A 21474-nucleotide genomic window follows, 5' to 3' on the forward strand; every position below is an offset into this window, starting at 1 on the left:
TCAAATGGTGCCGTATTTTGTTAATTGGCAAAAAATATTAGAATTCCTATCCCTTGCCTATTCCTACGGAGTATGCTTGCTAAACAGAACAAGCAAATATATCGTCGTTGTCAAGTATCAATCAATATTAGTTCGACCGTAGATTGGCCAAATTCACAACGCTCTCTTGTTATTGAAAAAACAAAAAAGAGTTTTTAGCTACGTACGGTTCTTTACGGTACTACAAATCATGTTAGGAAATCTAATTGAAATCATCGCCCATTACTCATTCATGCAAAGCATTCTTTATTTTCGATCCAAAAACTCCTTCAATTCGTTTAACGAGAAATAATTGATTTTATCTTAATTAATATTTACCTCTCGTCGCATCGATCCCTTGTAGAATTCTATTAGCCGAAACTGAAAACGATCATTGCGAATAATAATCAAATATCCTATTTGTCTCCTGCCAATGAAGGCATAGCCGAAGGTGCTATAGTCGGTAGCTTTATGTGTACGTAGACGACGTGTGTACAGGCTTGTGTGTCTGTGGGCGTTGGCTTTGTGTGTGTGCAGGCATGATCGATGCGAGGGCGACGTTGCCGCTCCGGACGACTTCCGGCGAGCGTTGCCGCTCCGTACTTAGGCGGTGTTAAACTGAAATCGCGGATTAAAGCCTACTACGGTTTTGATTTGATTTTCTCGTCGCTTCGTATTCTTGTTTGTGTTTTTTTTTGTTTTTTAATTTTTTTGTTTGTTTTTGTTTTCCCTTTTGTACACCGAACTCGAACATTGTATTTGTTTATGTATTCGTGAGATGTTTACTTGAAGTCACAGAGCATGTTACTCTAAAGTTAGTGTCAGTAAACATTAATAAAATATTTATAGTAATGTGGCGGGTCTACCGAGCAATATCACCGGCTCGGTGGAAGATCTTCCCTTTGTCGTATATACCCAAAGTAACATTAGCAGGAGAATAATTTTTACCATCACACCTGCCTCCGCTGCGTTCATTCATAGTGCGTTACCAGAGATTTTTTACCACTTACCATTCGACTCTGGAATGAATTCTTCTCCACGGTATTCCCAGAGCGCTATACCTTGTCCTTCTTCAAACTAGGCTTGCGGAGAGTACTCCAAGGTATGCAGCGATTTGGTTATGCCTCTGGCATGACGTGACGTCAATGAGTGACCGTATTCACTCACCGTCTTCCCATAAAGGCAATAAAAGAGGTTACCATCTTTTTAAGGGATTTTATGACCTGGTAACTAAGACCTTTCAGTCATGTCTTATTTTAATTTATATTCGTATTTTTATGAGAAATGATAATATGAAGTGAAATGAAATGAGATGATACGGTATGAAATATAATCTCGGTAAAATGGTAGTCGTTTACTGAGAATTTTTTAGTGGACTTTTTGGAGGATCCCGAAAAGTTACGTCCAGCGGCTTTGTTTCATTTTCCCACATTTGTGCACTTTCACAGATATTAAACAGTTAATAAACCACCATTATTACACATTTAAACCCGAAGAAACACTAAATAGACAAAATAAAACAAATCACACAACTTCACTCCTCGCGTTCCCGCCAAAAAGTCCATATTTAATCTATTTTCAATTTGACCACAGACTATAAGCAATAAGAAAAGTTTGACAATAAACAAATAGTATGCATGCGTGCGTGTGTAAAATACACGGTAGTGTGTGTAATGTTTCTTTTAATTGATTTAATGTAGTTTTATGCATAATTTAAAAAGAAATATTAACAATCTGCACTCCTTCTCTATATTCTCTATAAGTGTAAATTTCTCTATAAGTGTAAATTTCGTACTCCTCCGTCCGTGCAATTTTCGTAAAAAGGGGTACAAAGTTTTTGCTTCATGTATTAATATATTTTCTTTTTTTTTATTGCTTAAATGGATGGACGAGCTCACAGCCCACCTGATGTTAAGTGGTTACTGGAGCCCATAGACATCTACAACGTAAACACGCGACCCACCTTGAGATATAAGTTCTGAGGTCTCAGTATAGTTACAACGGCTACCCTACCCTTCGAACCGAAACGCATTACTGCTTCACGGCGGAAATAGGCGGAGTGGTGGTACCTACCCGTGCGGACTCCCAAGAGGTCCTACCACCAGTGAAATTGATACTAGATTAGATTTGATACTAAACTAGGTCTTGTGATTTCATAGCTTTTACGCCACCTTGGTTGAGTACATGAGGTCAACTACCCACAACAAGATACTGTAACTCAATTCGATTCTGGTGCGATGCTAGATTAATTTACGTGTGTACAATGAATTTGCATGTAAGCGTGTGTTTGTTCGTGTGCGTAGTTAGAACAGAACAGAGTCTATTTCGACAAGAATATAGATGTAAATTCATATTTTATTTATTTTTCCTGCTCATTTCGTTCGCTTATTGCTGATCATCGTAATGGACCAGAGACTATATTTAGGTATATAAAGCCTGTTCATTTTCAATGTATTTATTTATATATTATTTTAAAATAATTGTAGTAATTAGCTGTAATTAGTACATTATTATAACCACGATTTAATAATTACAGTAATTGTAGTTTGAGACAGGGTTTTGCTCAGTTTTATTGTAGCGTCTAATAACAATTATTTTGTCAGATTTCAAAAGAATAAATCGAATTTCAATTCAAGACTAACGTTCTTATTAAATCCACATCCGTATACTTTTTCTTGCATCTATTTTAATTTTTTTTATAGAATATTTAAACGCCCTGTAGTCAAATGTACATAACACACACTCACACAAGTTGTTTGCATTTAGATATCGACAGACTTTAGTCGTACTTAATTCAAAATTAATACAGCCAGGCGGCGTTCCGGAAATGAGCTTAGAGTACAGGGTGGCTGGGTGGCCCTGGGTGGGTCCCATCGATGGGTAGGATGGCTGTATGCGACCCCCAAATTAGTTTGAACCGTCTCTATAATTCGATAACCTTCGGTTGTTTCGTCAAATACCGGGTATCATACCTCCCGATGTTCGCGACTTCCCAAAAAGTAGATACCTATTCATAATTTTAAACGAAATAATTCATAAAAAATACCGATGGTACGATTTGAGATGTGACAATTTAAACGGCTATAAAGCGTTAGAGTATATTCCGTTTTTAGGTTAAGTACGGTTTTTTTTCCTTTTATTAATTATTCAATTTTAATAACCGCGTCCCCTTAAATGCTATCAAAATTTCAATCAATCAAGTCACAACGACGCTAGTCTCGTCTATTCAAAAACAAGTAAGGTACTTACTTACCACGAATGCTGCGGATTCTGTCTGTTCCAATTAGTTCGGGACGCTTAATAAGTACGCAAACTATATGCTCATCTGTGATAAGTCAATGCTATTTATAGCAGATACAGGCTTTTGACGCTTAAATCTCTTATCTTGCATTCACGTTGAGACGCTATGCGATAAGTTGATACTAAACTAAGCTGATCACTAAGCACAAGAATCTGTTTATTTACGATTACGACAAAAACCGTCGCGGCCTTTTCATGGAAATCGAAAATAGAAGTAGACATTTCTAATAACATATGTGCATCTGTATCGCTTCACGCGAATCTCACTCGATAGCGGCTCGGAGATGAAGCTTCGTTAATTAACTGCCTCCGCGATGCTTTCATTTCCTTTAGGTGCTTATTTCGGTGTTGCATTTGGAATTGCAATAGCTGATGTTGATTAAGAATTGGAAGATTACATTTTGCCACCTCTCCGTTTCAGGTATCTTTGATTTGCATATTCCGTATCAATCTTGCAGTAGCATTTGAGTTTTGTATTGCTAGCATTCGATTTTTTGGCCTCGATTTGATATTTTTAAATCAATTGAGTCAACATGAAATATGTCACTAGTTCAAAAGAATGATTATAGAGAAAGATCATTTTTTAGAGATAGAAAAAAAGGATATTTAGGTTTAGCCTTAATTCCTGTAACGAGACACTTATTTAGACATGATTTAAGTTTCCTTCTTGTTAAAGAAAGATCTTTACTATAATATTATTATGTCTACCGAGAATCACTAGAAATGTTATTTGAAGAAGGACTGATCATAAGAAATGGAATACTAAAAGACAATACGGTTTAATTCGGAACTAATATGGGAATACAATGGATTCAAAAGTTAAATGAAAACAATCGAGCGACTGTGGTCGGAACAATAGGCACTGTCAACGGTTGACAGACTAAGTTTCGTAACGAGAACACGGGAGCCTTTATAGGGAAAGTTGGGAAACTAACTGTGGTAGGTGTGGTGGTAGAAGTTGCTTTTTCAACATTCATTATTTAAGGCTTATTTTTCTTGAGCCGAATACCGAGACTGTATCTTTTTTCCAAAATCACCCATTTTGAAAAAAAAGTGCTATTGGACAAAGCAACAACCTAAAGAAACCTTTGGCTACAGATTAGATCGGGAGGAAATGGCCGGAAGGAAAAAGCCCAAGCCAAGACAGTCGTTCAGCAAGAGATCATGACCTACAGCAATGAGGAATCTATTCTAGTGGAAGTTGACAGTAACTAGTATTATGCAATGAATTACGCAGCACACTCTGAGGTACGGGGTAAAGTGCATTCATGCGGGCTGACAATAACTTCAATAAGTACTACCGCAGTAGTAGCAAATGCAATACGGGTAGGAAAAGCAGTAAAAATAAGTCGGACATATAATGAAAAAAAACATTAGTAGTAAAAAAAATTAGTTGAACTAGATCACGCATGTTAAGAGCAGGGTGAAATGATTAACACCTAAAAAATTCCAAAAATTCTTATATTATAATTTATTGTAGAAGGAAACCGAAATTTAAAATTGAACGTGTAAATGAAAAATCAAGTTGGAGTGAAATAAAAGTGAATTTAAATCAGTATGAAACTGAGATAGCTCAGTTGTAAGAGTCAGGATTTGTTTTTTATTAAAATCGTCTCCGATTCGATATTAAATTCTACTCATTCTAGGTTATGCAGCCCGTTAAGTGGCGCTTCCGAGACTATTACCGGTTCTGATAGGTATTACTTCTAGACACGAGTTGAAGGAAAGATTGATTTATCGAAGACTCAATATCTTGAATGAATATTCCATTTATTACAGCAGCAGTTACGTTTCACGAACGATGCGTCATTAGTTATGTGAAAAGGGTTTCTTCAGCTTATTTTAGTTTCTTATCAGAAATATATTCTGGGGAAAAGATATATTTAAGCATTTTGCCTGAAAAATTGTATACCTTCAAACCTTCTTGGGAATTGTGTGCCTAGAATGGCAAAAGGATGGGATTTTTTTTATTGGTGGTAGGACCTCTTGAGAGTCCGCGCGGGTAGGTACCACCACCTTGCTTATTTCTGCCGTGAAGCAGTAATGCGTTTCGGTTTGAAGGGTGTGGCAGCTGTTGTAACTATACCTGAGACCTTAGAACTTATGTCTCAAGGTGGATGGCGCATTTACGTTGTAAATGTCTATGGGCTCCAGTAACCACTTAACACCGGGTGGGCTGTGAGCTCGTCCACCTATGCAAGCAATAAAAAAAAATTGCTGTACATAGCCAGACTTGCTCATGGTGCATCTGGTAATGGCCGCCATCATCCGCCATCTGGAGACATAAGCTCGGAGTTTCAATTGTAATGATCTTATGAAATCGTTTTGGCCTAATGAATAAGATTCCGATGTACTCGTATCGACTGATGTGACAAGGCCGGTATTCAAACAGGCCGGTAATCTTTTTTCTACTGAAACAGTCACTGAAGGCACGTTTTTGAATTTATGCAATGATGAAGGAATAACGTGGTGTAAAAAACTTAAAAAATATTTGCGTAATTACGCACGGCCGGGCGTCTTGTAAACTTGCAAGAGTAGGTAGTCAACTTGTAGTCGTCGTGGCCTAAAGGATAAGACGTCCGGTGTGCATTCGTATGTAGCGATGCAACGGTGTTCGAATCCCGCAAGCGGGTACCAATTTTTCTAATGAAATACGTACTTAACAAATGTTCACGATTGACTTCCACGGCGAAGGAATAATATCGTGTAATAAAAATCAAACCCGCAAAATTATAATTTGCGTAATTACTGGTAGTAGGACCTCTTGTGAGTCCGCACAGGTAGGTACCACCACCTTGCTTATTTTTGCCGTGAAGCAGTAATGCGTTTCGGTTTGAAGGGTAAAGCAGCTGTTGTAACTATACTGAGACCTTAGAACTTGTATCTCAAGGAGGGAGGCACATTTACGTTATAGATGTCTATGGGCTCCAGTAACCACTTAACACCGGGTGGGCTGTGAGCTCGTCCACCCATCTAAGCAAAAAAATACCTACAACTATTCCTCCTTTTTCAGTCGCTAAGCAGTCGTACTTTCCAGTTTCTAAGGTACTTCTTCTAGGGTACTTTCGATCTCATGTCTGAAGATGGGCGGCGGCGTTAACCCCGTAATGTTCACGAGCTCCGATATTAAAGTGGACTGCGTTCACGTACAAAATATTTGTCAATATTAAATGAAAACAAATTAAAATATTTCGTTTCGTTTTAAATAAAATTGTTGATCTAAATATGAAAATATGGAGTCCAGACTCCAGTAACTTCGCTTTGTTTGACACCGACAGTGTTGGGTCAAAACGACAAGTTCATTTGTCGTCCCTGTTTTTTTTCTACGACTACCCCACTTATTTTATTACAACTGGGTTACCTATCGTAATACCTACATAAAAAAAATCGAATTATTTGTGTTGCAAAACTTAAAGAGGTAATTTAAGTTTTGCAACTTAAAGAGGTTATTTAAGTTTTGCAACTTAAAGAGGTAATTTAAGTTTTGCAACACAAATAATTCGACTTTTTTTATGTAGGTATTACGATAGGTAACCCAGTTGTAATAAAATTACCGCTAAAATTTTCTAGGGAACATTAGTTCATCTATCTCAATTTAATTTTAATAAGCACCACCACCACCTTAACGAGTTATATAATTGAACGATTTTATGGATCAAAACTCGTTCAGACTCGCTTACGTAACCGTATCGACTGACCCGTCAACTAGAATCCGCACGGGCAGATCACAAAGCGTAGTGCTAATCGCATTATCAACTAGATTAACGGTAGGAAGGTATAAAGGGCCATTGTAGTTGCGGCATGAGCGGAACACGCCGCGCACTCATTTCGGAAATGGCGGCGGCGCGCGGAGACAGCGGCGTCCGGAGGTGAAGCCTTGCCCCCGGTAGGGATGTGAACAATGTCGGCTGCGTATCGGTTCGGCTCTGTCAAGGTCGGCTAGGTCTTGTGAAGGTTGGCACTATTAGCAACTTATGCGTTTTACGCTGTTCTAGATCGATAGAATACAAGTCTGGTGATAGATAAGGCTCGTAGGGGTAGGTATGGTACTTACCATCACCTTCCTATTTCTGCCGTGAAGCAACAATGCGTTTCGGTTTGAAATATGACACAGCCGTTGTACTTTAAAACTGAGATTTAGAACTCATGTCTCAAGATGGGTGGCGAGATTTATGTTGTTGATGTCGATGGGCCTCGGTGACCACTTGCAGCAGGTGGGCCGTGAGCTCATCCACCCAGGTGGATAGCAAGCAATAAATAAATAAAAACTTTGTTTTTTATTATAGAGTGTATTTTCTTTAAAGCCAATCACTAGGTTATGTATTTAAATGAAATGATGATGTCCTTATTGATGTATTCGTAATATTTTACTTTGGAGAGATCTGAGAGAGAAATTATACTTTTAATAGTAGGTAGGTATTGTTACGTAGCGCATCGTGCAAGGAATTACGATATATTAATGTACGCACGCTTAGAACGCCTCAATATTGGACCAAATGACCAATATTTGTGAATAAAGCTAAATTGTTCGAAATAAACTGTAGAATTTTCGTTATCTTTTTAAATTACTTAGTTAATTCCAAAAATAGCGTATACGTGACTTAGTCCCAGCCCTAGTCGGGTGTGTGGTTCATTGTAACCACCTCAACGACCCACTTTCGGCGCGCTATTGGTCACCCGGCCTCCACTGGTGACGAATTGCGAGGCTTCCTACCGGGTTTGTCTGTATCGGTAAATTATGCTAAATTGCTCCACTTCGAAGCTCCAAGAGTGAATGTAAAATTGATATGTCCTGTTCAATGGTGACGCTCATGATTGTTTCAAGACTTAATAATGCAACTTCAATGGTAAATTCAAGGTTTTTTTTTGCGAGAAATAAATTTTAGATATGTAACGCTTGCATTCTTAATTGTTTAGCGATTTTGTGATAGTTTAAAAAAATTCAGTAGACACTCGGTCAACGTTCTCGTCGAACCCGTCGCTTGCCACGAAGGGCTCGACGAGTACATTAACCCACAGACAGCCCACTGAGTTTCTTGCCGGATCTTCTCAGTGGGTCGCGTTTCCGATCCGATAGTAGATTCTGCGAAGCACGGCTCTTGCTAGGGTTCGTGTTAGCAACGTCGTCAGGCTTGAGCCCCGTGAGCTCACTTACATGTTAGGGCGAAGCTGAAATATACTCTCAAGGCTATCTGCATAGGTAGGAAAAACAAAAGTAAGACACTTAAAGAGGTTTGATATTAGTTTGGTATTGTTTTTTAACGTCTATTATTGTATTAATATTTAGCAGGTGCATTTCCGTAGGCCTTTGATGCCTGTAATGAAAACGTATGTCGCTGATCGGAAAATTTTGTAAGTTATCTGCAGATAACAAAAAAAATGCAATTCTTACAAAAGCGAATTTATCTAAAATTTAGTTTGTTTGTGTGCCGCCATCTATACGCAATTAATATCAACATTAACATTTATCATGCAATAGTGCCATCTATATCAAATATTCGGAACTAAGAGAACATTAAAGTTGAGTAACGATGTAGAGGTTTCAAAGCGTAGGTAACTTTTAACTTCGATTTCTTCAAATTCCGTAGCGTAGGTGCTGCCATTATTTAGAAAATTTTATTTGCATGTCTACTATCGGTAAAAAAATTAGCAATAGCTATCGGAATTGTACTAATGCAACTAAGCTATATTGTTGTGGTGGGCATGTACGAGCATGTTTGTTCTTGATTGTTCTGTAAATAATCTTTCGGTAGCTTAACCTCCATTATGTGGTAGAGGGTAAGTAAAAAAAAAAGAATTAGAAGCCGTGGTGCGCTTTAAATTTATTTAATGAAATGTTTAATTATCCCCGAAAATTGAGAATGACAAGAATTCTTGGAAAATTCAATAAAAAAGCTATTTTTATCAATTACAGTGCAGGCTTATAAACGATTAAAAGTATAAATATTATAATTTTTATGTAAAGAGACTGAGACAAAACAGTTGATTACTTATTATAATTTTCTCCTGTCGCTAACCGATTTTTTATCTTTTTTTTGTGAAGTAGTTCCAAACCATGGAGAAGTTCAGTTTTTTTCAGAAATAAAGATATCAAGTAAAGAAAGAGAGAAATATTCTTTGTAATGCATTCATAGAAAATTTGCATGTGCTATCCGGCTTTTTTCTTCTCTGCTTTCAGTTTATAGGCCAATTGCGACTCAATCATGATCATGTAGTCCAAATATTTCTGGCCCCAAGGGGAATATGACTCGTACCAATTTTTGTATAACGCATAATCTTCTTTACCTGTATAGGTTGCGCCTTCGGTATCCAATACTGCAATTAAAATCTCGTCAGGTTGTAATGGCTTGTGATAGAGTTGAGCAATACGCTCACCATTCAACAGGGTTTCAACTCCTTTCCTTATGCTGTTGATATCATAGCCCCTTAAGGCTTGTGCGACACTGTGTACATTAAAATCTCTTTTGACACCATGATATTTCATGAGCATTTTTGTTAGAATGAATGATATGCTGCCATAATCACTCCTCGGCATCATGATCAGCGATGGAAAGGCTTTGGACATCTGAGCTCCTTTCGCGAGCCATGGTTCCGCTGCTGTACCTAGAATCAAGATCTTGTCTTCAGGAGTTATAGGTTTTACTATTTCCTTAACAAAGTCTCGTTGTAGCCGAGTAGGATCGAAGGACTTCTCTTCTTTCGGTACTTTCTTGTAAAACATTTTTTCGGCATTTTCAATTAATATTATGGTCGGCTGCATCAATTTGCTAATTCTGTTTACGAAGCTATACATAATCTTCAAATTCTTTGGTCCCGGGAATTTGTTGTATACATTTAATGGCGACAGATCTATCAAGATGGAGTTAGTTTCGGTTGCTATTGCGTAAATTAATGTTCTTTTACCCGCAGACTTAGGACCCACAAGTAGCTGAGTCCTCACTGCATTTGGACATGAAGAGCAGAGAGTGAGCAAACAACGTACTCTCACTTGTTCTTTCACGTCACCAATGCTATGTGGTGGAAAAGCTGGAGTCCAAAGCGTTGCTCTCATATCAGCAGCAGCATAGTTTTGATCGCCCCAGTAATCATCAAGCGTTACTTTAGGGTACTTTTTAATTATACCTTCATCGACCAGTTGCTGAAACATGGCTGCAGGACTTACTTTATCGGGTTTAGGTGTCTTTTGTTTTTTAGGCTTTTTTCTCTTCATGGTTTGAGGGGGCTTAACAATCCCGGCGGCTTGATAATCAAGTTTTAGCGAGTTCTTTAATAAGTTTAGTTCCAATCTCATCATTTCATCTACGATAGGTCTTAATTGTAGTTGAACGTCCTGATAGGCTGATTCGGTTATGAGTTGCATTATGTAGCCTTTAGTAACTTCACGAGGAGCATCCGGGGTCTCAATATTTTTCCACTGACTTTGGTAAGAGTCCCAGGCACTTTTCAACGGCTCTATATTTTGACCCGGCGTTATATAGACACCGGGATCGTTATCTGGATTTAATCTAGACTTTTTATAATCTAATAGACGTTTCTTTTCTTTTTCCTTTGCATCCATTTCTATTCTCTTCTTCTCTTCTTTCTCAGCCTTTTTTTCCGCTTTAATTTGTTCTTTTGTCTTCGGATTTCCGGCTGCGGCTTTTAATCTTTTTTCTTCTTCTTTACGCCATTCCATATATTCTGGGACGCTGAAAGTTTCTCCCTGGACAACTAAAATCGAACCACCTTCTTCAGGCCAAGGATATTCATCAAATAGCCTCGCTTCATTATACCACTCCTGAAACCATTGTCGGACTTCGGCTGAAATATCTTCCATTATATCACCTTTCCTTAATTTCAGGACCCGTGTTTTTTCATTAAGGTTTTTCTGGAGCCACTCTTCGTAATATTGTCTTCTAAAATTTCTACGTTCTTCTCGGACTTTCTCCAATTGAAGTTTATGTGAAGGTGTTGACCACGATGGGATAATCATTCCTAGTTTTTGTTTAAGTTTGTATTCTATTGCATGATCTCTTTTTATGTGCATAAATTTTCTGTATACAGATTGTATTAAATGTGCTGCCTTTAGTCTTAGTTCTTCCTTGGCTTGTGGCTGTTTTAAACCAGCTAATTCTAAATACAAATTGGCATCTTTATTTGCTTTATGCGCATTTTCTCTGGTGGTAATTCTTGATCTTTCCATTCTTTGTATATTTGATACATGGGCTTCATATTCTTGTTTAAGTCTAAGTTCTTCTTGATCTTCTGGTGACAACGTAATTACAATTTCTGGTTCAATTATGTCTTCTCCCATAACTAGTTTTCTTTTAATTTCTGCCTCTTTTTCTTCTTGTTTTATTCTTTCATCTTCTAAGCGCGCCTCTTCTTTCCGTTCAATTTCTGAAGGAGTCGGTGTTGGATCACCGATTCTGTTACCAGCTAAAATTTGATCTACTATGTATTGCATTTCTTCTTGTCGTGTCTCGAATGGGTAGAAGAAAGGGCAAAGTATTTGTATATCAGAAGGTATCATTAACATTTGTTGTAAAGCATTTTCAGGGTATGTGAACTCAAACAATTCGACGTCTTCTAATGTTGCCTTCAATTCGAGTAGACGACACGTTAACGCATCAATTATTTTCTTTATGTAAGGCCGCCTTTGAACTTGTTCCATTTGATCATAGCAGTCGCAAAGTTTGTTGTACAGGTCGCAATATTTGCAGTAAACTCGGGCTACAATTTCAACAGCTGTGCCTTGTGGTTTTATACCAATAAATGCTGCGGCTAGTTCTTGTACTCTTTCGTCTTCGAGAATTGTCGTGTTTATAGCTTCTTTCAATTTGAGCCATCGTTCGTAATAATCTTTATTCGCCATTGATAAATTTTATTTAGAAAATGCAGAATTTAAAAGAAAATGAAATTTAAATCATTGCCGTAATAAGTTTAAAATAAAAATCAAGGTTATGAAACGTACATATTTAAAGACATGACAATTTAATATTTCTGTCAAAGTTTACAATAGAGCGAGAGTTGCCAGAAGCGAAGAAAATACTTAGACTGAGACTATATATAGAGATTCGTTTACCCGTATCTAAGCCGTAGGCATTTATTTCTTGTACTGAGGGTCCGTAACAATGTCCTCTGAGCGTCGACTGGTAACAATAAAAATGTTTTAAGTGCGCCCCCGTACGTCTCATTGAGCGGTGTCGTCGTCAGAGCACGCGCTTCGTTCGTCATCTACTTCCGGAGAGTGACGCGTGCCTAACTAGTACCTATGATTGGTCCAAGTTTTGAGCTTTCGTCATATCTTTCAAAAATAACCAATTAAATATTCCGTGAAAAGTTGGATAGGGCTGATTTTGTTTTTGTTGTGTTCCTTTGTCGTACCACTCTGGTCAGAGCGGTCGTGGTTGTCATTGATTATCATTGCTGTGGTTATATGCCTCACGAGCAATCGCCACTTATACTGGTTTGTGGTGAGTCTGGTACACTCATGCAAACAGGCGCCAACTGCTGACTTGACTTAGTCAGTCCATCGTATGAGCAACCTTCCACGTGGTCTGGTGTCTTCCACTTTGCCCTGAACGAAAAGGCGCTCTGTGAAGTCATTTCCTCACCGGGAGATAGATGCAAAAAATAATAGTATGCGCCCATGCATTTTATGCATTGTTGTAGCGAAATGTTTTTGTAAAGTGATTCCTAAGCGACATAATATGACCGACAAAATTTTAGAGCAATGATAAACATTAAATAAGTACATCTCAGATTGTGAGTAGCTAAGTAGTTTATGTGGGTTTGATTTTATTCTAAACTAGCTTTTGCCCGCGACTTCGTCCGCATGCAATAGTTACTTTAGCATAACGCTAAATTTTACCCGCGACTTCATTTACAGTAATCAGGATTGGAACTTCATTACTGAACCGGTAGATGACGTTGAAGAAGCTAGATTTTGAGATTTTTTGACATACAATTTTTTTAATTTTCGGAAAATATATATATATATTTTTAATAAAAAGTATCCTATATTACTTCTAATACCTCCAAAAATATGTGTACAAAGTTTCATGATGATCGGTTGAGTAGTTTTCGCGTGAAAGCGTAACAAACAAACTTACATTCACATTTATATATTAGTAGGGATTATTTTTCATAGTATGCTACAAAAGTTACACGGTATTTGGGGATTCTCTGAGGGTTTCAGGATAATAGAAACACTGTAAGTCCCTTTAATTCTATATTGAAACACCACAATTATCACTGGATTAAGTAATTACACAGGATTGGTTTTATAATTCTGAATACGTATCAACTGCAGAAAAATTACATCCATGCTCTATCTGTCAATGTGTCAGTCTGTCTGTCTTGAGTGCATGTGTGGTTTGGTCATAGAATAAACAATATTTTTTTATAGTGGTGGCAAAATCGCCATAAGTACCGAAGCACATTAAAAAATGTGAACCAATTAGACACTATGACATGTCCTTCTTTAAACGAGGCTTGTGGAGAGTATTAAGCGGTAGGCAGCGGCCTGGCTCTGCCCCTGGCATTACTGACGTCTATGAGCGACGGTAACCACTTACCATCAGGCGGGCCATATGCTCGTCTGCCTGCTCGGGAAATAAATAAAGTATTCAAGTTCGGAAACATTTTAAGATTTGCATGAATATTTGATAGTAAATCGCCGTCTTTCACAATTCGTACCAACACAGTATCACCCAAAAATGCAACGTAACAATAATTTATATACGAACCCTCGCATGCATTCATTAAGGGTGTAGAAATTTAAGCCATTTATTTTGTTAACTCTCTGCAAGGCAATAAACATTTTCGAGGGTCGTGCCGAACGGATTCTGGGTAACGAATAGTTTTGTTATCTTAATGTTTGTATTGATAATGTGTAATGTAAATTATGTGAGATATGCATTTCATTAATTCTTATTTTCATTTTGTTCGTGTCATGGATTTTTGAATGTGATTTACCAATTTTCCGTTTAGGCGAAGTCTGGTGGATAGATTATATAATTAATCTGATTTACCTTCCTATTTCATAATTTATTATTGCTTAAGATATTATTATTAGGTATAGATGTGTATTATTTTGATTTAAATGAAGCACGGTAATTTCATTTCTGTAATTAAGGGTAATGAACATTTATTCTCGAAAACAGCTTACCCAGACATCAAAATAGTATCTATCTAATTAAATATGGCGTAATAAAGTTTCTAAAACTGAATTTAAAGGAATTCTTCATTACTCCAAATGAAAGTTACACTGAATTGTTTTTATTAACTTTTACACTACGAAAATTTTATTGACAATAATATAACCTATAAGTGATTATATAATTGATAAAAATAACACAGAAAATTCTCACGGGCTCCTCATTAACATCGAACAACGTGATGATTCAGTAAAATTAGTTACGGATCGAACGTGGCACCACCCACCCGGTTACCGTGCCGGATCAGTCCCGGACACGAGTCGGAAACTAATGGGGGAATGATTGACTGTCTGATGGAGATACGAACTCTCACCCCGGAACAGGGCATAGGTTTAAAGCGTTCTGACTGTATATTTATCACGTATCGGTCGCATCCTTTGGGACGTACAATAGTTGATTGTAATAATTTGGTTTCATTAAAATCCTTTTAGTGTTAAGTTAGACTACACAGCCCAATGGTTGACCCGCAAGAGCTGAGTTGATTCAAGAGTTGGGTTAAAAGAATTCGAAAAAAACAAAATAATTCGTGTATAACCTGTAACAGAGCTGAGTTGATTCAAGAATCGGGTCATGTATAACATGTAACTGGCAGTAGATGAAGTATGTTCGTTTTCGAATGCAAGTATCAGATGAGTCATTGAGCGAAAGCGCTTAGTTTAATCAGTTTATTCAATTTAAATTAGTTTTGACAGTAATTTAGTTGCAAAAAAGTTTTAGAAATGTTCTATTTGTCTCGATGGTGGATTATGTTTTTTTTTGTTTTTCGAATTTATATTTGTATTAGTTGCATGGGAGCTCATGGTCCATCGCATCGACCCATAATCGCGATTATGGCGTGTTATGGCTGCCCCACCCTTCAATCCGGAACGCATGATTTATCCGCGACAAAAATAGGCAAGATGATGCTAAGTCTGGCAATAACACCAGCAAAAAAAAACATACAAATAATTTAATTCCAAAATCGCTCTCGTTTGTGTTTTAAGCCATCGACTTAGTAGCTTTAATTTTTAAAATGTGAATGGAATGCGCAATGTTTGTTAGTTTAATGAACAAGTGCATATTGTTGAATATATTTTACATTAAAATTATAATTTATGTATAATTGTATAATTTATATATTTACATAATTTACATTCATATACAACGGTCATTATGTAATAATTCAAGAATTAGCGAATTCGTTTCTTTTACACAAATCAATTTAGAATTCTGATAATCATTATAAAGTACGTCCAGTGAAAACTATGAACTCTTGTATCTATCTGCCTGTCCATTCAATATAGCCTCTCCAATTGGATAAAGCGCGTTGAATTTTGTACAATTAAAACTCAGGATGAAGAGCGAATCAAAGTTTTGGTTCCGTTTCTATAACTACGGAATCCTAAAAAGTATGTGTCACGTGCCATTTTAACCCCCAAATGCCAGGAGCCATGAGAAAAAAATCAGACACAGTACGGCTGTCACCGCAATTGGGACGAGCAGTGTTGCACGCGTTAAAATTTGATACGGCTGCTGGGGGGTAGCCCTAATAATAGTCAAGAGTGATTCGATGTAATTGAGCTGTTACTGTATTGATGAAAGATGTTTCAAGAGAACAGATAAAACCAAAAAAAATTCCCATATCGCCTTTTCGCATTAAAAGTGTACAATTTCCAAAAATATTCGAAATTGAGTTAATATGCGGAATCATTTGGTATCACCAGTATTTTTCTCATAAATACTGTCAAAAGAGCGTAGTTTAGTTTTAGTTTTTTTTAGTTTCCCTGCATTTTGACTACTATTAACAAAATTAATACAAAATTTTATCTTACTTTAAAAGACAGATAATGTAACTGGTAAAAAATAAAAAATAAATGTTGCAAAGGTGATTAATATTAAAAATATCACATGTTACACCTTTACAACACTCTCCTGTAAAATTAGTAAGTTTTGAAATTATACAGTTTTAATGCGAGAAGACGATATGATACCGAGTTTTTTTCTTCTAAATCAATTTTGACATTAACGTTAAACAAATGTCTTATAAAACGTCTTTTGTGGTCATTGATGTACATATTTGTTCGACAAGTTCACGATTTTGACGGAAAAGCGAGGACCGAAGTTAAGTGTTTTTTTTTTATAGCTTAGTGTTTCTTCAGGCTTAAACGTACAGTAACGGTGGGTTATTAACTGTCTTCTTATAATTAACTGTCCAGCATCTCTGAAAGTGCACAATGGTTGGAAAATGAAACAAAGCCACTTCCCGGGTTCTTCCTAAAAGTTTCAGTAAATAAACACAAATTTACTGAGACTATTTCACCTCATTTTATCTCGTTTAATTTTATTTCATTCCAATTGATTAAAGCCTGAAATTAATCAATTTCATCTTATTTCGAGGTATATCATTTTTTATCTAATTATGAAGAAATAAGGTTTGGCTTAAAAGTCACGTTATCAGGCAATGAAATCTTCGAAAAAAAGCAGAACGCTATATGAGTTCAACTCAAATTGTCAAATTATTCTAAAATAATTATGAGTTACTATTCTTAAAGTGTAGTGATTTTTTTGTGTTTGTTCAAAACATTTGTTTCAATAAATAAATGCATTATTGGAATAAATGCAAGAAATAAATACAAAAAGTATGTATCGGAGCTTTTTATAAGAAAAATATACTAAAACTTTTCTATTTCTTTACACTTTGCAATAGTGTTTTCGTTTCAAAAACTTTACAAAATAATCGAAAACGTTACGAACATAATATAAATTGCTAAATAATATCCACCCTATTCTCTAGTACTTATTATATTCTGTTAAATACCTATTACCCAGTACATGTTCTCGTGAATGGGTCACAAAATGTCTGGAGTGCCCTTAATTAATAGAATGACGTGTGACGGCACGTGTCCGGCTCTGGCGGATGTCGAGTTTTTCCGATTGGTTTTATTAAGTACCGACATAATTTTGTTTTGTTTTACCTCATCTATATATTAATACGTGATGGAAAAACTTTGTATCCCTTTTTACGAAAATTGCGCGGATGGAGGAGCATGAAATTTCCCACACTTATAGAGGATATAGAGAAGGAGTGCAGAACGCTAATATTAAAAAAAAATATGCATTAAAAATACATTAAATCAATAAAGAAAACATTACACACACTACTATATATGTGACACACACATATACCTACTCTTTGTTTGTTGTCAAACTTTCGTTATTACTTAAAGTCCGTAGTCAAATTGAGAATAGGTTAATATTCTTTATCTTTAATATTACGAGTATTTGTCTATAGTGTAGTCTTGGCGAAATTTGTGACTATACAAATATAATAGTCTTTGACAATAGAACTATAATAATATCCAAACTTATAATTTTAATTAATTATAGTCGAATTTCGACTACTGCGAGAACACTAGTATAAAAAATAAGCCGATATTGTACGAGGAAGTCTACATATTTTGAATTAACTCTATTACAACTTGACGTACAAATTAACATACTCAGTTTATACTACATCTTCTTTAATTGGCTCCTCGACCGTTATGACATGTCTTACTTCAAACTACATTTGCGGAAGTACTCTTTTTTATTTATTGTTTAGATGCGTGGACGAGCTCACAGCCCACCTGATATTAAGTTGTTACTGGAGCCCATAGACATCTACAGCGTAAATACGCCACCCACCTTGAGATATAAAGTACTAAGGTCTCAATTATAGTTACAACGGCTGCCCCACCCTTCAAACCGAAACGCATTACTGCTACACGGGTCATCATCATGCTCAGCGGGAGGCCATGGCTTGGCTCTGCTCCTGACATTGTTGACGTCCGTGAGCGACGATGACCACTCACTATACGGTGGGCGGTATGCCCGTCTGCCTATAACGGCAATTTACGCATTTGCGTATTTCATTTCGAAGTCCGTGATTGCAGTAATTTTGATAGATAAGTATTTATTATATTATACCATAATTTTATTTTATTTTTCCGTATTCGCTGGTACCTAGCCTAAGAAGCTATTCCAGCTACGCCCGGACAGGTAGGCGAGCTCACGGGCTCAACCTGAGAGAATTTGCTAACACTAGCCCTAGCTAGAGCAGTGCTTCGCTGAATCTACCACCGGATCGTAATCGCGACCCACTGAGAAGATCCGGTGATAAACTCAGTTTGCTGTGTCTATGGGTAATTTTATATATTCATTTAGGATTTATTATAACGATTAACCTAAAAACCTAAAAAAAAACTCGCTTAAATAGCAAACCGAACTAAGAATGCTTTTTTTCTCCGGTTGATACTGGTCAGAATACTAGAGAGAAGTTATAAACTTATTGTCATTGGTCCTTGACATGTGTGCATATTTTCAACTTAATCGGACGTCTTGGAGCCAATGTGATTATCGTTCGAGCATTTCGTTACACACAACGTGCATACATACCGAGCTAATGAAAGCGTGTTACAGAAATGCGAAACAGGAAATGTGTTGCAGAATTTCCTAAATATCCCCCGCATCAAATGGCACGTATCAAAACGATACGTATCTTCGCTTCAAAGTCGGAATCAAAGTATTCTTTGACGTCCAACGATTAGTCCACTTTGACATTCAACAAATTACCGTTGAACGGTGTCTATTATAGTCGTCGGAACGAGTGGAAGACCACGACGCCGCGAACTTTTGTAACCACTCCCGGGTGTAGCGAGCCGTTACTTCAAAGGGCTCGGGGCAATTAAAACTTACCTCTGGATCAAAGGCGTTCCGCATGATGACGTCACAATGGTAAAGATAGGGCCGCATGGAATTTATCGAACGATTTGTCGCATGTAATCTTTCGTGAATAATTATTGTTTAATGACACTGACGGATGCTTTTGATAAAAAAAAAAATATTGCTTACACGGGTCGACGAGAGCGCAGTTCAATTGGTGTAAAGTGGTCACCGGAGCCCAGAGATATCAACAACGTAAATGTCGCCACTCATTTTGCGACATGAGTCCCAAGTCTCAGTTTTATTGTTCAACAGCTGCCCCACCTTTCCAATCCAAAACGCATTACTGTGTCAGGATAGAAATAGGTAGGTTCCTACCAGTGCCGACTTACAAGACGCTCTACCACCAGTAATTACGAAAATTATATTTTTTCTTGGTTTCATTTTTAAATTAATACTATTGATTACGAGTATTACTGATGGTAGGACCTCTTGTGAGTCCGCACGGTTACTTACCACCACCTCGTCTATTTCTGCCGTGAAGCAGTAATGCGTTTCGGTTTGAAGGGTGGGGCAGCCGTTGTAACTATACTTGAGACCTTAGAATTTATATCTCAAGGTGGTTGGCGCATTTATGTTGTAGATAACCACTTAACACCAGGTGGGCTGTGAGCTCGTCCACCCATCTAAGCAATAAATAAAAAAATACACTATGTTATACCTTCATTGTGGAAGTCATTCTTCAATGTCATATTATGATAAGTTCGAATTTCATTACAAAAATTGGCACCTGCCTGTGGGATTCGAATATCGTCACAGTCGTATCGTTCAATGCGATTACACCGGGCGTCTTATCCTTTAGGTCACGACGGCCCAACTTTTGACCTGCTTTTGTTTTATTTTTCACATAATCAAAATTTCAACAAGACCATTTTCTTATGCATACGCACGTTTTAAAAAAGAGAAATTCCACTGACCTGTACATTTAGTGCTGCGCAATGTGTCTGAGAGTGTGGGTGTGGCGTACCCCTTACTGAGTCCCGAAGAGAGCTTATCGTTCCCTGTATAAAAAAAAAAAAAATTTAAATCCGCATCTCTTCTGTTGGAATAAAAAGAAAAAAGGTTAAACGTATAATTTTTTATTCGGTTTCCGCAAGTCCTATATAATTATGTATATAATTAAAACCGCTTTCGTCGTCCGTGACCAACTAATACATATACTGTTAAGTATACGCAAGTTTGGAAATATATAAAGACTAAGTGTAAATAATTAACGCGTAGTACCTAATTTTTTTTTTGACCTTGTAGGCAGACTAGCATAAGGCCCACCTGATGGTGAGTGGTTACCGTCACCCATGGACTTCAGCAATGCCAGGGGCAGAGCCAAGCCGCTGCCTACCGCAAGAAATTACACATGTGCTGTTATGTTTCATATTACTTAATATTTGTATGCCCGCCCGATGGTGTGGGATCAGTTTCACTGATGCATTGTTAACAGCAGTTGAAGGGCACAGCGAATCTGCTATTTACAGATATTAGAAAAACAGCCGTACTTTTTTCGAGAAATAGAATCATCCGTCTTACAATACATTGGTCACCGTTGCCTATAGACAATTACATTACAAGTGTTTGTCACCACCCACTTTGAAACCATTATATAATTAAGTGGCATATAATAATTAAGGGCATCTATTATACAATTAGGGTGGACTTTATACTACTTATTACTACTAGGACTTCTCATTATGTCACAAAAGTAAATATTTAATTAATTTTCGTTTCTCAACATGTAAACACGCCCAAATATAATCATAATATTTTTTAATAATAAAACAGTAAAAAACATGTTTGAGCTATTGAAAAAAATCAATTGACTTGCAACAAAATATTCATTACAGTTCTCCCACGTTCGAACAATAATAAAAATACCAAACGATTCTCGACAATATGTTTCGCAATATTTATTTGTTGAAACTGGCGCGGGGGCACTTCGGGTGGTCACGCTGTACTCATAAATTTAAAAAAAAAAGAGGGTCGCTTCTATCATTACTGGTATCTATCGCACAATTAAGTTTATATTGTCTACGTCACAATTCCCATGAAACGTCGAGCGACACGTCGGGCCATTGAAGGAGAGGGTAGAGAAGCGCGCGGCGGAGCGAGAATTACGTATAGTAATAATCGTAATGGCTTAAATGATTTATATTCAAAATGAACACGTCATTATTAAATTAATTCTGTTTATTTTTGAAACAATTAAATCGTCTCCTGTTTA

At 36.9% G+C, this 21474-nt stretch overlaps 2 protein-coding genes and 1 long non-coding RNA gene across 5 annotated transcripts in view; 1 reads left to right on the plus strand and 2 right to left on the minus strand.

Annotated features, from left to right (window-relative positions):
• LOC149503625 (uncharacterized) overlaps positions 1-21474 on the plus strand; it is a 109252-nt gene that overhangs the window by 77189 nt on the left and 10589 nt on the right. The gene's annotated exons all lie outside the window — the stretch shown is intronic.
• Positions 1-21474, minus strand: part of Ets65A (DNA-binding protein D-ETS-3) — a 121086-nt gene that overhangs the window by 76575 nt on the left and 23037 nt on the right. For all 3 annotated transcript variants that reach the window (XM_089731569.1, XM_028187330.2, XM_028187329.2), the window contains exon 3: positions 20177-20260. In XM_089731569.1, coding sequence (XP_089587695.1) covers positions 20177-20260 — 84 coding nt within the window. The remainder of the gene's footprint in view (positions 1-20176; positions 20261-21474) is intronic.
• On the minus strand, positions 9142-12733 carry LOC114252731 (dynein regulatory complex subunit 11). The gene has a single exon (XM_028187327.2). The coding sequence runs from the start codon at positions 12170-12172 to the stop codon at positions 9467-9469; it is 2706 nt and encodes a 901-aa protein (XP_028043128.2). The 5' UTR covers positions 12173-12733; the 3' UTR covers positions 9142-9466.

This window comes from Bombyx mandarina, chromosome 01 (genome assembly GCF_030267445.1).
Source record: "Bombyx mandarina strain Sakado chromosome 01, ASM3026744v2".
Classification (NCBI taxonomy): Eukaryota; Metazoa; Arthropoda; class Insecta; order Lepidoptera; family Bombycidae; genus Bombyx; species Bombyx mandarina.

Coding starts and splice junctions, on each gene's coding strand:
- LOC114252731 (XM_028187327.2), bottom strand. CDS start 12,172: ATGGCGAATAAAGATTATTACGAACGATGGCTCAAATTGAAAGAAGCT.